This window comes from Psammomys obesus, unplaced genomic scaffold (assembly GCF_907164565.1).
Source record: "Psammomys obesus unplaced genomic scaffold, mPsaObe1.curated_primary_1811, whole genome shotgun sequence".
Classification (NCBI taxonomy): domain Eukaryota; kingdom Metazoa; phylum Chordata; class Mammalia; order Rodentia; family Muridae; genus Psammomys; species Psammomys obesus.
Genome location: NW_026596057.1, coordinates 991,511 through 1,006,459, shown reverse-complemented (window position 1 = coordinate 1,006,459; position 14,949 = coordinate 991,511). Strand labels below are relative to the sequence as shown.

Below are 14,949 nucleotides of genomic sequence, written 5' to 3'. Positions count from 1 at the left end.
GTGCGCGGGCGGAGCTGGAGAGGGCGGGCGAGGCGCAGAAACCGAAGTCCCGGGTTGCTTCTTGGGAATCGCGGAAAATTTGGCAATTTCCAAACCCTGAATGTGGAACGAAAACCAGAGAATCTCCTAACTCTAAAGGAATGTGTGCTGTCATCTTCTTCAGTGCCTGTTGGGCTGCTGTAAAGGGCCTTTTTTTTTTTTTTTTGGCGCCCAGCCTCGCAGAGGAGTACTTCGGAGGGGTTGCGGCTAAGTAATGGAGGAGGGAAGGGCAAATGCATACAAATTATCACCTCCACTTTTTATTAAATTCACATCATATGAAAGTACCCTGTGCAGATGTTGTAATTCCTACTCCTGCTTTCGCTCTTTATAGATGGTGAACACTGAGTGAAAGTATGAGTACTCACGCATGGTATGACTGAACAAACTTCATCCTGTCTCAAAGCTGTAATTACTGTGAATAGCAATGATCCTAAATGACTGAGATCTTTTCTGGGCTTTGATCTAGATGTTTTGATCAATGATGCCAATTAACTGCTGAAACTTAAGAGGCTGATCATTTCAGATGTTCTTCAAAGATGGTAACTTAACAATATTTCTAAAAGCCTTGGAGTGAAATTCTCACTCATCTTGAGATTCTATACCCAAATGATCCTTTTTTTAAATTCTGGAGATCAGAGGAGACCTGTAAGAGGGCAGAGAAAACTATGTGGCTCTCCCAAAGAAATCTCACGTTGAAAGAAATCAGAGAGTTTAGAGTCTAGGGTGGAGCCGGTGTATTCACACCACACCCTAGGGTAGCTATGAAAGTGGCCCAACTCGAAACTGTAAACGTAATTAACATGTTTCCAGGTGTGTTTTGAGATTTTTTTTTTTTCTAAAGCTCTATCGGGTGGTTATTAGTGTAAACTCGGTCCAGGAAGACATCAGGTCAAAGGTTGGATATGTCAGGGAGGGATTCCACCTCACCACAATCTCAGATGAGAATGGGTGGAGGACCAGCCTGGAACACTTCAGAGGAAGTCCCTCCGCTATCACCTCCATCCTAGTGTCTTCCTCCTTTTGTTCTGCTGAAGCTGCTGTTGTGACCTTCAAGGGATGGACTGGAATGTCAGACTAGAATGTTTTATTTTAAAAATAATTGGTCATAAGGAGGTCACAACTAAAACATTTGAAATATATTTAATGTATAGCTAAGTGGTTGTTTTGTTGTTTTGTTGTTTTGTTTTGTTTTGTTTTGTTTTCAATCGCTGCAAAGCTACTCATCTTGGGTTTGTATGGTTCAGGTGCTTTTTCTGTCGGACACCAGCACAGCGTGGCACACAGTGAGTCAGCCTCTCACTGACAAGCCTTGGCAGGTGAGTTGAATGGTAGGTGTATCAACTCTATCATTATTTATGCTCCATGTACTAAATGTGTCTCTTCCCTACACTCTGACACTGATCTCTGGTTCCTTTTATGGTAGCATAGGTCGGCATGAGAGATGTATCTTTTGCTCCTGTAACAAAGCTCTTATTCTTGGTTCTCATAAACCAGAACTGACTGCCTCTAATTTGCAAACAGGACTATGGAACAACTGTCAGTTGGGGCTGTGTGGCTTCTCCTGTTCATATTCTTCACCCCTCTTCCCTTGAAATAATGCCCAAAACTAATTTGGGAGTTTCCCAGTTCATTGCTGGTAAATGGTCATGTGTTACCCTGTGCAGGATCCAAGGACTATGGAAGAGAATGATTTACAGATATGTGGGTCACTTCTCTTTCATATAGGAAATAAATATAAAACTCTAAATGGAAAGTAGTTTTCTTGTTCTCTGCTACTTAACCAAACCCCTGCAAATTGCTAATGAAAAACTGAGTAGACATAATTTCCACCCTCACTAACAACCTACATACTGAGATTTATGAATAACGTGTGTGTGTTTCTGTATGTGTTTGTGGGGGGGGTGCAGATTATCACTCATATCTTCCTTTAAGCCTTGGCAATAGGTGTTGACAGCAGAATTACCTCTCTGAACATCTCCAGTGCCCTTGTTTCCACCACTCAGGCATAGGAACTCCTGGCCTTGGTTCCTGAAATCCTGGACATTGCAGAGAAAGCATGATCATAAATACTCTATTTATTCTTTGAGAATTTATACCCGTTCTCTTATCTCCTATGTCTTGCTGGAAGAAGTATGTTCATATTATTCAGAAATCTGTTCTGCCGGTTAAAGTAAAATGTTTTCGGGATCACTCCTCCCTAATCTCTATTGTGAAGTTTGAATCTGGATTCCAGTTGAATATAGTTTTGTTGATTTATACTTGTGTGATCAGCTGCCTGGGACAGACAGTGTTTGGATTTAGCAAAGGTTTCTGTTCAAAATAAACTTTACAGCAATAACAATAAAAGCTCCCAAAATAACTCTGGAAACTCTGGACTCAGAACTGGCCCAATCATGTGAAGATTACAGTTTCGACTGTGCCTGGAAATGTCAGAGACATAGCCATGTTAGTTAGCTGTCAACTAAGATCTAGTCCAAGCCTTTTCAAGCCTTTTGCCAGATAGCCTGAATAGGCATGTCCATACTGTGCACCTGCAGCTCTTTCCCTGTCTCTGCAAAGGTATAGGGAGGAACAGACCAGCACTGTTCCTCCTGAGACAGAAAGAAGGCTCCATCTGTAGCATGGCTCTTTAATCACTGATTAAATTATTTACAATTCATCATCCAACAGAGTTACAGAGAATAAATAAAGGAGAGAAAACATACAATTGGCATCACGTTCCATTCCTTTTCCTAATACAGAGGATTTTTATGGACTCTATTTTAGAATGACTATGATAGTTTTTTTGTTTGTTTGTTTGTTTGTTTTACGCTGAAATTAAATCATTTGCTTTTTAGCCCCTGACAAGACACATTTCCACCATGGCCTGTGGAGTTAAGCCCAGATGTTGCCTCATCATAGAAAAGTCCACCATATTGCTGCAGAAGGTCAGTCCTCGGAGACAGGACATGGGCAAGAAGAGGTGAATCAGTGAATAGCGAAGAGCCATTCCAGTGAATAGTGTAGATTACAAATGCCTGGTGTGTTTGCAGGAATGCTCTCAACTTTCTCTGTTACCCAAACTTTAAAAAAAAAAAACACCCTTTGCACTGAAAGCAGTTGTCTGGGCTTTGCTTTGGCAAATGATTTCTTGACATACAATTGTGATTACAGATCAGCCTTGAAACATAGATCTGTTCTCCTGTAAGACTGGTAAAGTCACTGGCAAGGTGTCTATAGTAGAAACTAAATAGCTTGTTTCAAAAGAGCTGGATTTGGGGCCAGAGTCTTCTCTCTGCCTTTGACCTAGAGCCCTGTGAGAACTACCTTGCATGGCTGCCTGAACCAGTTCCATATTACAAAGGATTCAAGGGTATACATTGCCTGAAGGACCCTTTTTTCCTTTTCTTTTAGAATTGAAAATAAGCCCTCTATGTTATAAAGTATTTCTCCCAAAATTAACATTTGTGATACATAACAATTTTTCCACACTTTATTCATCAAAGACATAAAATTCACAAACTATTCACTTGTGTGATAGGAACTTCATAAGCCACAGACAATTATATTCCTGTACCCTTTAAGCAGGGCAGCTTTAAAATGTCTAACTGAAAACCCAACCTTTGACCACAAAGCTATTGTGTTTGTTTAATTTAGCAGCTGATGTTGCAATTAAGGACAAACAGCTAAGCTAAGGAAGCTTATCTCCTACTCTGAAGACAGTGTATAATCTCACATTGTATTTGTGTTACATTCTATCCACAAACTGCCCCTGCTTTCATTAAGCACCACTTTGTTCTTGACCAAAGTATTGGTTTACCCTAAAGCTCTCTTGTCACTAACAAAAGTCCTGCTCTTCTGTTTAGAGTTTCCTTCTACCTAAATGCCTTTTATGTTGTTACTCTTCTTAAGTTGTTCTTAGGCTGTTTGGAGTCCAAACAGAGGAACTCATTATTAAGCTTGCCTGGTGTGTAATTCTGTGGACATTGGAGTTCCAGCAATGATGAGCATTACTTAAGAAAGTGGATTCAGCAAATAGGTAGGATATTGTTCACTCATAGATGAGCTTGTCCATTTGCTGTTTTCTCTAGTTTGTAGAATAATATCCAGATAGAGTCTTTCATGCTGTATGCCACCAAGGTCAGGTTACAGACCAACAAAGGCTAGTAATATCCAGTGAGCAAGTGAGTACAAGGTAGGAAAACTGGTGAAACCCAAGACAAGCCTAGAGTTTAGTTTTGAAAAGGGCTCAAAGTAGACCATGGTTTCAATGGATGAAAATAGACTGAAATATTATTGCTGAGAGGGAACTAAATAGGATAAGGCCACTTTGTACTGATTCTTTTGTATGTCATTTCAATTCTCAGATAATTGCAAAATAAAATGTTTCTTAAAAGTATTGATGTCACCTAGACAGTCACTCCTCAGTCTTTTCCTGCCAGCCTATTGAGCTCATTAGAGAAGAGGGTTAAAACTGCTCAAAATCAAATTCTTAGTAACTACCCAGTTTCTTTTTTTCTTAATTCAGGATTCCAGATAATTCACCAAGTGCTAATGACATTCATCTGTTTCTAGAATATGAAACCTCAGTTCAAAAAGATTTCCCAGAGTATACCAGAATCTGTATCTTGCCAAAACATTAGGGGTGTACCCCACACAGTACCTAAGGAGATAAGGTTCAAAACAACAACAACATCAACAACAAAAAACAAAAACAAAAGAGGACTGTGATAGCAAATGCCAGGCCCATGAATTCAACTTAGGATCAAAGTCGCAATAGTCAATGTATTGTAATTCTCTTTATTTAGTACTTTTGGGTAAAAAGTTTTCTAGTGAATGTCTTCAGAACATCTTCCCCTGTTTCCTTCATCCTGACACACACCCCCTTCTCTTCTTTCCTTAAAATGCATAGCCTAGCCCCACACCATGGTTTTCTTGTGGGATGCTGGGTGGGACTAGACAAACAGGTTTCTAATATGACACCTCCCTCTGTCTGTTAAACATCAGACAAGACTGAGTCTTGACTGATTTACACCTACTGTTTTCATGTTCCCTGTGGCCATCCTGGACCCAGCAATGATGAGCATTATTGAAAGGAGATGATTTGTTAATGAGTGAAAGTTTCCCATTCCTAGATCTTCACTCCCAAAAAGCACATGGAACACCAATCCCAGTGCACAGACTGCATTGGCTTGTTACCAGCACTAGATGTGGTCTAGAACACACAGGGGAGCAAAGTGCCTCCAGTCCCCACTTCCCCTGAGATGGAGATGTCACTCCCTTACGGCTCTGACGGTTACCTGTTTCTATATCCACAAAGACCATCCCTTTCCTTAACTCTGCAAAAATCCCTTCCATTTCCTACAGCGTACCTAACACCATTTTAATAAACATAGGCTCTCTCATCCAGCATTTCTTCTTTTACTTACCCTCCATTCTTTTTAAGTCACTTTTTCTAGCCGTTCTCAGATCTCTTTTCAGGTATCAGAGTTTTTTTTCGTGGCCTCCAGACAGCCTGACTTGCCTAGCCTTGTATCTTCCCATAACTTCTCCTTGCCTCTCTTTATGGTGCCTTCTTTCTCATTTTCTCCTCATCCTCTCCATCTGGTCACACACACAGACACACACACATTTGTGTAACCACTGTTTAAAAACACTTCTTGCACACTTGTGTACAGCCCTCTTTTGTTACACAGTCTTGAGCACTCACAGGTGATCTTTCCACAACTCCAACAATGCATTATGCCCTCAGGGCACTTCTTTCCATTCCAGGTCACTATATATGTGATGATGTAGTTACATATTTGTCTGGTCAACAGGTCAAGATCTGAACATAGATACTGAGGCTATAGATCAATGACAGAGCCCCTGCCTGGCATGTATGAGCTCTGGGTGTGATCCCAGTACTAAAAAATAATGGACCTGACTACCAATACAGGTATTGATAACGGTATAAATTGAGATTTGACAGTCTAAAGGACATCTTGACATAAGTGTTTCACATATATCATCATGAATAACTTGGAAAAATAACAATAATCCCCAGTTTCTCGTCTGTTTCTGCTTTCTTTTTCCAAAGCCAACCTTCATCCCTCTAATTTAGATTTGACCTACCTGCTATGTCTACATAGTAAGCCCCTATCATCTACTATGTTTATACCATACTGCTAAACTCTACAAGTGTAAATAGAAACTAAACCTGTGTCTGTAATATAAAAGTTTCAGTGCCAGAAGGTAGAGCCTCCATACAAAAAAAAAAAATATTAAAAGTGCCTGTACATGATGATACATATTTGATAGTCATCTGGAGCAGATTACTTCTATAATGCAAAGTCCTGAAATTTTCATTTTTAAACATGATTTTTAAATGGCAGGTAAAGGAATAGAATCCTAAAGTGTATATAGTCAGGAGTTGTGAAGGAAGTATGTCTGGACCTGGAAATATAAAATGAGATAATGTGTGGAAATACCTGGTCACTTGAAAGCAGATACAAGCAGGTGTGGGTCTTACTGAAATGTCCGTGAGGATCTCTATTACTGGCCACAATTTTCTGAGCAGTAACTGAACCTACATCAACCACAAATCTAGTCCTCCAGCAAGCACAAAACATAGCAGAACACCAGATTTCTAGACCATCTAATTCAAATTTCTCAATAGACAGGCAAGGAAACAAATTCAGAGAGACAAGACTTGGGAAGATAGCAAGCTTGCCTTGGGGCAGAAAGAGGGCCAGAGTTCCAAACCCAGTGCTCTCCTACATCTCCAATCAATGGCCCAAGTTAGTCTGGGGAAAGACTAAAGCTGAGAATGATAGAAAAGCCATGGGAAAGGGGAATTTGCGAGGACTGGATAGGATCTACAAAATGAATTTTAAGACTTAGAGTTACAGCTACGCTGTATCCTGGAGCCATGCTGAGTCTCAACCAAGGAACATTCAAGAGACCATGGAGCAAGCTGGTAGACAACAGAAGCAGAGCACGGCTATTTTTCCCTCAGCCAAGGGAAGCTTATTTGGTAATCTTTTCTTGGTTTTCCTCTATAGGACTCTAAGTTTGGTTTTCCTAGATTCCTGCTGAATCTGAGAATCTGTGGAGGATAAGAACTTAAGATCCTCTCGAAGGTGACACCTGCTTAGTTGTCCATCAGTTCTCATAAATCCTGAAGCCAGAAACTCATGCTTTGCCTCCATCCACACTCTCATTGGCAAAAGCACACTCAGTGACACAGAATGGCCGTTCCTTCGTTATCACATACAGACATATATATCCAGGGGTTAAGAACCTCTTCCTTGCATAGTTTTTCAGCTAGTATCTGAACCTTTTCAGAGAGACTCCTCACCTCTGGGGAAGCCCATTTACATCCCTAGCTTCTGAGTCCATATTTTTCCAAATAAGTCTTCCTCTAACTTCTTTCAGTGGTCTAGGCCAACCTTTTGGGAACACTCAGGACAGACCTACTGTTTGTTGGACATGGAATTGGATATTTATGCCTCAGATATTCAGACCCTAGCCTACAGGTCTCACAGAGGCAGCACATACTGGAAGAAACAGAAGTGGGTAAGATGAACCAAAGGAGCAAACCATTAAAATATGAAAACACCAGGCTTTACTGATTAAAGTCAAGCAAAACACACAGGTGAAAATGATTAAGCAAGACAGAGAAGACCCTCACACTTTAACAACAAATAGTATACTTGCTACTCATCCTCCATGACTTCTATCTACTGAGGACCCTGTGCAACCTTTCCTTCCTGTGTCCAACTACACTCCTACAAGCCTTACAACAGATACTTTTGCCTACCCATATGCCCTGTTTCATAGCTATGTCCTGATCTCTGGCCAGGGATGAAGAAAACATTCATTCCAAGAAACAAGGCAGAGCTTTTTAAGAACATGTCACTCACTGTAACAGGAGAGAGAGATCTGAGAGCGGGACATGTCCAAGTCAGAAAACCATCCATTACTTGTGGAATGCCAAGTCCTACAATTCTTTATAACTACCAAGTATTTTCCTTAAGCCTAATCTCTAATCTCATGTTTCCCAAGACATTCATATTCTTCAAGTTTTTCTTTCTTAAGGTATTTTACAGAAAGTGACATGGAAAAAAAATATTGCAGGACACATAAACATAAGCATAACCTTTATAAATTATCTGAATTTCTAGTCTTCATTATCTAACACTTTGGTATATCAAGTAATATTTCTTTTACTAAATTTTATCTGCTCTATATTTTTTTTTCTTTTTTAGTTATTTCACGTAAAAAAAAGTATATATGAGTCAGTGGTAGAGAGTAGGGAAGTGTAGTGGAAGAGGCAAGAGACAGTAAGAAGGCAGAGTGAGTAATTCTCTGTCTCTCAGGTCCATTAAATATCCAGATGGAGTGGCATAGACGTGGGTGAGTGGGTCTTGTGGGGAGGACCTGGGCCACAGGAGCACAGGCGGCATCACTCATCCCCTTGCTGAAGAAGCAGAAGGTATATTTCTTGGAATGATGGTCTGTGCTTGGTTTCTCTTCTCCAGCAACTGAGCATCAGCTTATACACGGAGTCGGGGCAAATGGCTGGTTGAGGGAGATAAATCTTTGGGAACAAAAATTTCAAAGAGAGAAAATATGGATTAGGAGGAGTAAGGAGAATGGGTTGTATCATAGCTTGGTGAACGCCCTCACGACTTTATTGAACTCAGCAACGACAAACGGTGTGGTTTGTCTGTTCTTCCGACTCAAAGAGTTCTAGCTCATCAGCCCCCTTTCTCATTACCTTTGTCTATCCTAGTTCTCTCAAGCATTATCTCACCATAGGCCATTCTGTGGACCCTATCTTCATGCTAATGATTAAACCAATGCAAAACGAATTCGGATTTGCAGTTTTTTTGAGGGTGAATCGTGGCTGAGCCAATCTGACAGAAATAAAGTACATTTGTAGCTTCAGCTCCATAAAGAAATTGACATTTTATTGCAACTTTTAGGCGACTATTTCAGCCAGATGCAGAAAATGGGATGCAGGCTGTATCCTTGCCATGCCTAGTAGTGCTCTCTGTGTCCTCCCTCCTCCCTATTGGTCTCATTTAGACGAGATTAGATTGCACTAACAGGTGTGTTCACTCTACCCCATCCCAGCCTAACATGCTACTCTGAAGTTGCTAATTTCCAACTCTCCAAGCGAGATGCTGCTCTGCCAACTCCTAGTCCATCTTCTGCCTTCTATATCTTATTGCTATCATCTCCTTACCCATAATTTAAATACCCTGCTATACTGACAGATTACTAAACCATACTTAAATTTTCCATGATCCCTTGACCATCAAATACCATTGCCCTTGCTGAACCTAATAGCTCTACCTGGTTAATCATTAACTACTTCCCATGGCCCTGCCTTACATCATGTAACACCAGCCGGTATCATGTATCATTAGAGCTGGGCTTTACCCAAAGTATACCAATAACATAGGCCCATCAACTCCTAATTCACAGTTTAAAAAACTATGCCAATGGCAAAAATCTTTGACTTCTGTTAAAATATCAAATTAAATATAACAAATTTTAAGTCAAAATGTTAAAAAATATGACTATAAAATACCAAGCACTGGAAAGGAACCATTGCCAGTAAGCGTAACGAGCATCTCGTATATTATCTGTAAAATTTAAAGCTCTTTCTGAGGCTCCCACTAGAGAACGCTAGAAAAAATTATTACAGTCATTTGGAATGCCAGGTGTGGTAGTGGCAGGCCTGTAATCCTAGTACTCAGGAAGTTTGGCAGGAAGATCTGAGTTCAAGGCCATGGTGGGAATGTAGTAAGACTCGGTCTCAAAAGTAACAACAACAATAACAACAAAACCCATCCTAAGCCAACACATATCAACAAAATCACAAGAGTAAATAACTGAAATTATTAAGGCCCCCTTTCAAAATGTTACAGCCTTGACAAATTAAAGTTACGTCCCATAATACTTCATATGATATTTACCATTTTGCCGTCTCTCGTAAGACCAAAGTAAAATTTAGAACTATTTCATTTTAGTTACTTAGTTCTACTTATTCTATAAGAGCATTCACATGCTATCTGGAATTTCTTCATATCTTGTGACTATAAATTGAGAGCAAAAAAGCCCAATAAATTTTTAACATTTGAAATTTTTGCTATAGACATCTAAGCATTTTAAATAGAAGGAAATTGTTCATGCTATGAACCCTAAGTATGAAATTTCTTCTAGGTTTTATATTAGCAACATTGTCTTTCTTCTTCCTTGTATCTCCTATGTCCAATAGGTTAGATGAGCTATTGGAAAATGAGTTCATCTACCTACACATTTTTGTAGTTCAGGTGATCACAAAAGCCATCTAGTTGCTGATAGAAACAGTACTGTCCATATATGTTCATGTCGAACTCTAAAACATGAATACTGGAATCTTAATTATAAAAACAATAGCAACTAATTTCACCAAATTTATCATTAATTATTTATATTTGATATGCCAAATTTAGTAATTTTTTTTCAAAATTTACAGTTATAACAGAGAAGTACTCAGTACATGATGATAATATTTGGCTTTGGCCTGGATTCAGTCAAATACTTGACTATAGTACTTGATCCTGGGTAGGTGGTCAAATGTATATTCGGTTCATTGCTAGTATCTTGTGTGGGTAAAAATAGTGGGCCTTTTCACGTAGACGGTCTAAAACTAAACCAGAAAAGGCAAGTTCTAAAGATTATTAGAAATGGAAATTTCTGTAATTATCAGATGATTTAAAAAGATGTGTTCTTGTGAAACTGAATAATAGAATTGAAATAACATTTGACTATTTAGCGACCAATTTTAACATCATGAACACTAATGTAAAGCAAACAGTATCCAAGAAAGGTCTTGGATGCCTTCCTCTTGTGGCATGTATGGTGGTCTAATTTTGCTTTTGTTTAAAAACTGATTCTGCAGGATTTCTGTTGATAAATAATAACTTGAAAAAAAACAGTCTTGTAATAACCCCACTTTTGCCTATGATTCTAGCATACACTCAAATTAAAATCATTATTTTAATGAGTAGGATCTATTTTCTAATTGAACACACAATTCTTTTTTTTTAAATAAGAAAAGGGAGTCATTTATTATCTGCAGATATGTCTCTATTCAAAAAATATCTTAACAACTCTACTAAAAAAACTTCTCTAGATGATAAATATGTTTGGCAAATTATCAAGATACAAATTTCAAACACAAAATCATCAGCCTTCCTTTATACAAATGACAAAACCCCGAGAAAGAAATTGAGAAAATAATACTTTCCAAAATAACCTCAAAAAATTTGAAAGAAATAGAAGATTTGTATGATAAAACTTTAAGACAATGAAAAAAAAATAAAGATCTGAGAAGACAGAAGAGTTTCTTCTCATGGATTTGTAGGATTAATACTGTGGACAATGATCACCCTACCAAAAGCAATTTATGATTCAATGTAAAACCTGTCAAATCCTCAATATGATAATTCACAGAAGTGGAAAAAATCTTAATAAACAGAGGGCTAGTAGTACAGGTATGTCTTAACAGCAATGAACACACAATTCTTAATTGACCATGTGTCCTCTAAAGGATGGTTTGAGTACACTAATCTTGGAAGGGAAATTTTTTCTTCTTGGTCCACTGCATATTTCATAAAGACAAGAGCAAATCTTTGCTTTATCACAATATGAGAGCAGTTATCTCCTGTGCTGGATGGTTTTAGGTCAACTTGACACAAGCTAAAGTCATCTGAGAAACCTCAATTAAGAAACCTAGGGGAACCTCAGTTAAGAAAATGCCTCCATAAAATCTGGATGTAGGCAAGCCTATAGGACATTTTCTTAATTAGTGATTGACTGGGGAGGGTGTTGTGGGTGGAGCGATCCATGGGCAGATAGCCCTGGATTCTGTAAGAAAGCAGGCTGAGCAAGCTATGTTGAACAGGTCAGTAAGATGCACACTACTCCATGGCCTCTGTTTCGATGCATAAGTGTAAGCCAAATAAACCCTTTCCTCCCCAACTTGCTTTTTGGCCATGATATTTTATCCCAGCAATAGAAAGTGTAACTAAGACACCCCCTAACCAGATAATTTAGAATCCCTGCTACTACATTATTTAAAGAACACTGAGATAAAAATCAAATTGCAGGTCTGTTCTCATTTTCAGCATGCACAGTGTTCTGTCCCTGTCCCTTCCTTGTCATTTCCTTGTGTAAGTCCAGGTAAAGCCAGAGAGGACCCACTTTTTATCTCATGTGAAGCCCGTCTTTAGCTGTCATCACCTGCCTGTTGGAAGTGCTGTAATGAAAGTGTGCTACAGACAGACCACTTGGGGGACTGCAATGCTCTAGTTATTGACAAGATTTAATTCCTAAGTCTCTCAGGAGCATTAAAAACTTGGCCAATGAGAGAAAAGAAAGCTGGATATCTCAGGGAATCAGCATGCCTTGTGAGCTTGAGGGCTCAGCTGTTCTTAACTCCCAAGAGACTTAGTAAGTTGGCCAAAAGGTCCCTTCCCAGAGAAGGACCAGGCTATACCAGTCAATTTGTGAATGTCCAAGTCCAAAAGCATTGCTCACCAGCTCAAAGCAACACCATATCTTATTCTAAAGTTTTTTTTATACAAATGCTATTAAATCCCCACACTCCTTTTTTTTTTTTAACCACAAAACAGACTTGACAGAGAATCTAGATTCCAGACATAGATTGAACACATAGATTGAACATAAGAAACAGAATTTTGTTTCCATCCTTGAGCTGTGGCCTTCTTACATAGTCGGGACCTTCCTTTCTCCCTCCCTTGAAAGCACTCACATCCACATCCCCAACAGTTCATACCTGCCTCCCTTGGTCTCGGAAGAACTCTCCAGTATTCTCAATAACCTGCTCATCGGACAGCTGGGAATAGGGCTGCTCCTGGCAAAAGGTGAAAGTCTCCCACAGAGTCACCCCAAAGGCCCATACATCACTTGCTGTGGTGAATTTGCCCTGTCAAAGGAAAAAGAAGAAAAATATCAGTTCAAGCCAGGCGTGCGCGCGCGCACGCACGCACGCACACACACACACACACACACACACACACACACACAAAGCAGCATATTCCATGCTTATTGCCTGGGATCAGTCTTTCTTCCCCTACCAAGGGTGAGGCATGTTGAAACTGGCAAGATGGAGGAACCAGAAGTAGAAGTAGCAACATGAACGTACTGGAAGCAAGCCCATTGTCCCATCCCTGTGACCTCAGCTTAGTTTTACTTCTCTTGGATTCTATCCAAGAGCTGAAAGATTCAGTTCATAAGCCACTGGACTGAGCATTAGAACTGATACCTGTAGGCTATCGACTCTCTGAACAGTGAACACCTGTAGAATATGGACTGCCTTGGAGAGTCATCTGGGGAATGTCTAAATTAGCATGAGAAATTGATTGTTTTGATGCTAGGAGTAAAGGAAGTGCTTTAAGTGCCCAGAGTTAGGCCCAGTGGATCCAGAACTCTCACTTCCCTATTGAGGGGTAGCCACAGTCTTGAAGATAACGTGGTCAAATGACAGCAGTGAGATCAGGTGTGATCAACACTCATTAAATACACATTTCCTGCTCAATCCCCATCCTGAAAGGCAAAGAGGAAGGACATCAGAAGAAGAAGAAAACAGGAAACAAGTCAGGAACCTGCCACAGAGGGCCTCTGAAAGGCTCTGCCCTGCAGACTATCAAAGCAGATGCTGAGACTTATGGCCAACCATTGGGCAGAGTGCAGGGAATCTTATGAAAGAAGAGGGAAATAGTAAGATCTGGAGAAGACAGGAACTCCACAAGGAGAGCAACAGATCCAGAAGATTTGAACACAGGGGTCTTCCCAGAGACCCATACTCCAACCATGTACCATGCATGGAGATAACCTAGAACCCCTGCACAGATTAGCCCATGGCAGTTCAGTGTCCAAGTGGGTTCCATAGTAATGGGAAGAGGGGCTGCCTCTGACATAAACTGATTGGCCTGCTCTTTGATCACCACCCCCCTTAGGGGGAGCAGCCTTACCAGGCCACAGAAGATGATAATGCAGCCGCTCCTGATGAGATCTGATAGACTAAGATCAGAAGGAAGGAGAGGGGGACCTCTCCTGTCAGTGGACTTGGGGAGAGGCAGGCATGAAGAAGGGGGAGGGAAGGTGGGATTAGGAGTGGAAGGAGGAGAGGGGTGGGTTTATGGGGGATACAAAGTGAATAAAGTGTAATTAATCAAAAAAATAAAAATTATTAAAAAATACACATTTTTCTTAAATAAAGATGGTGACATAGACATGTAGAGGGTATTGATTTTTAGGTCAGAAAAATAAAAGGAGTGATTTACTAAATTACTCCAGTCAATAAGTCCATTAACAATGCAACAACTGGAGGAGGAAACAGTCCTCTGAATGTAATCCAATATGTCATTTTTAAATAACACACAGCACCTTTCTATTTAAAAAAATGGTTATGTTAGAAACTGGTAAAAAAAAAAAAATGAAGGCTTACATATAGAGATGAAATGGCATTAGGTTGTTATAAAATGGCATATATCACAGCATCATTCTTTTTGTTTCTTTCTTTTTTGTTTGAGATGGAATCTCACTAGCCAATACATGCATATGTCTAACTAATGGCAATCCTCCTGTTTCAGCATGCTGAATATCAGGAAAACAGACAGATTGAGAGCATTTATCCTTTTTCCAGAGGACCTGAGGTCAGTTCCCTGTAACCACCTGTAATTCCAGCTCCGAGGGATCCTACACTTTCTTCTGGCCTCTGCACCCCTCATCCTTTCATGCACATTCCTATCCACCAACACACACACATGCACACACAATTGTATCAGTAAAAATAAAAAAAAAATTTAAAGACATCTACACATAGAAATACATGCAAAAAATCTCAAAGGCAGTATTCCAAAGCAT

General features: G+C 39.7%; 1 protein-coding gene and 1 long non-coding RNA gene across 2 annotated transcripts in view; one reads left to right on the top strand and one right to left on the bottom strand.

Annotated features, from left to right (window-relative positions):
• The first annotated feature begins 27 nt into the window (after positions 1-27).
• Positions 28-3,137, top strand: LOC129689311 (uncharacterized). The gene is made up of 2 exons (XR_008722086.1): positions 28-1,358; positions 2,880-3,137. It is a non-coding gene; the product is annotated as an uncharacterized LOC129689311 (long non-coding RNA).
• A 5,031-nt stretch (positions 3,138-8,168) lies between these two features.
• The window catches only part of Ddr2 (discoidin domain receptor tyrosine kinase 2), a 127,732-nt gene continuing 120,951 nt past the window's right edge, over positions 8,169-14,949 (bottom strand). The window contains exons 17-18 of the mRNA XM_055624500.1: positions 12,857-13,006; positions 8,169-8,602 (exon numbers count right to left, since the gene is read on the bottom strand). Coding sequence (XP_055480475.1) covers positions 8,468-8,602; positions 12,857-13,006 — 285 coding nt within the window. The 3' untranslated portion in view covers positions 8,169-8,467. The remainder of the gene's footprint in view (positions 8,603-12,856; positions 13,007-14,949) is intronic.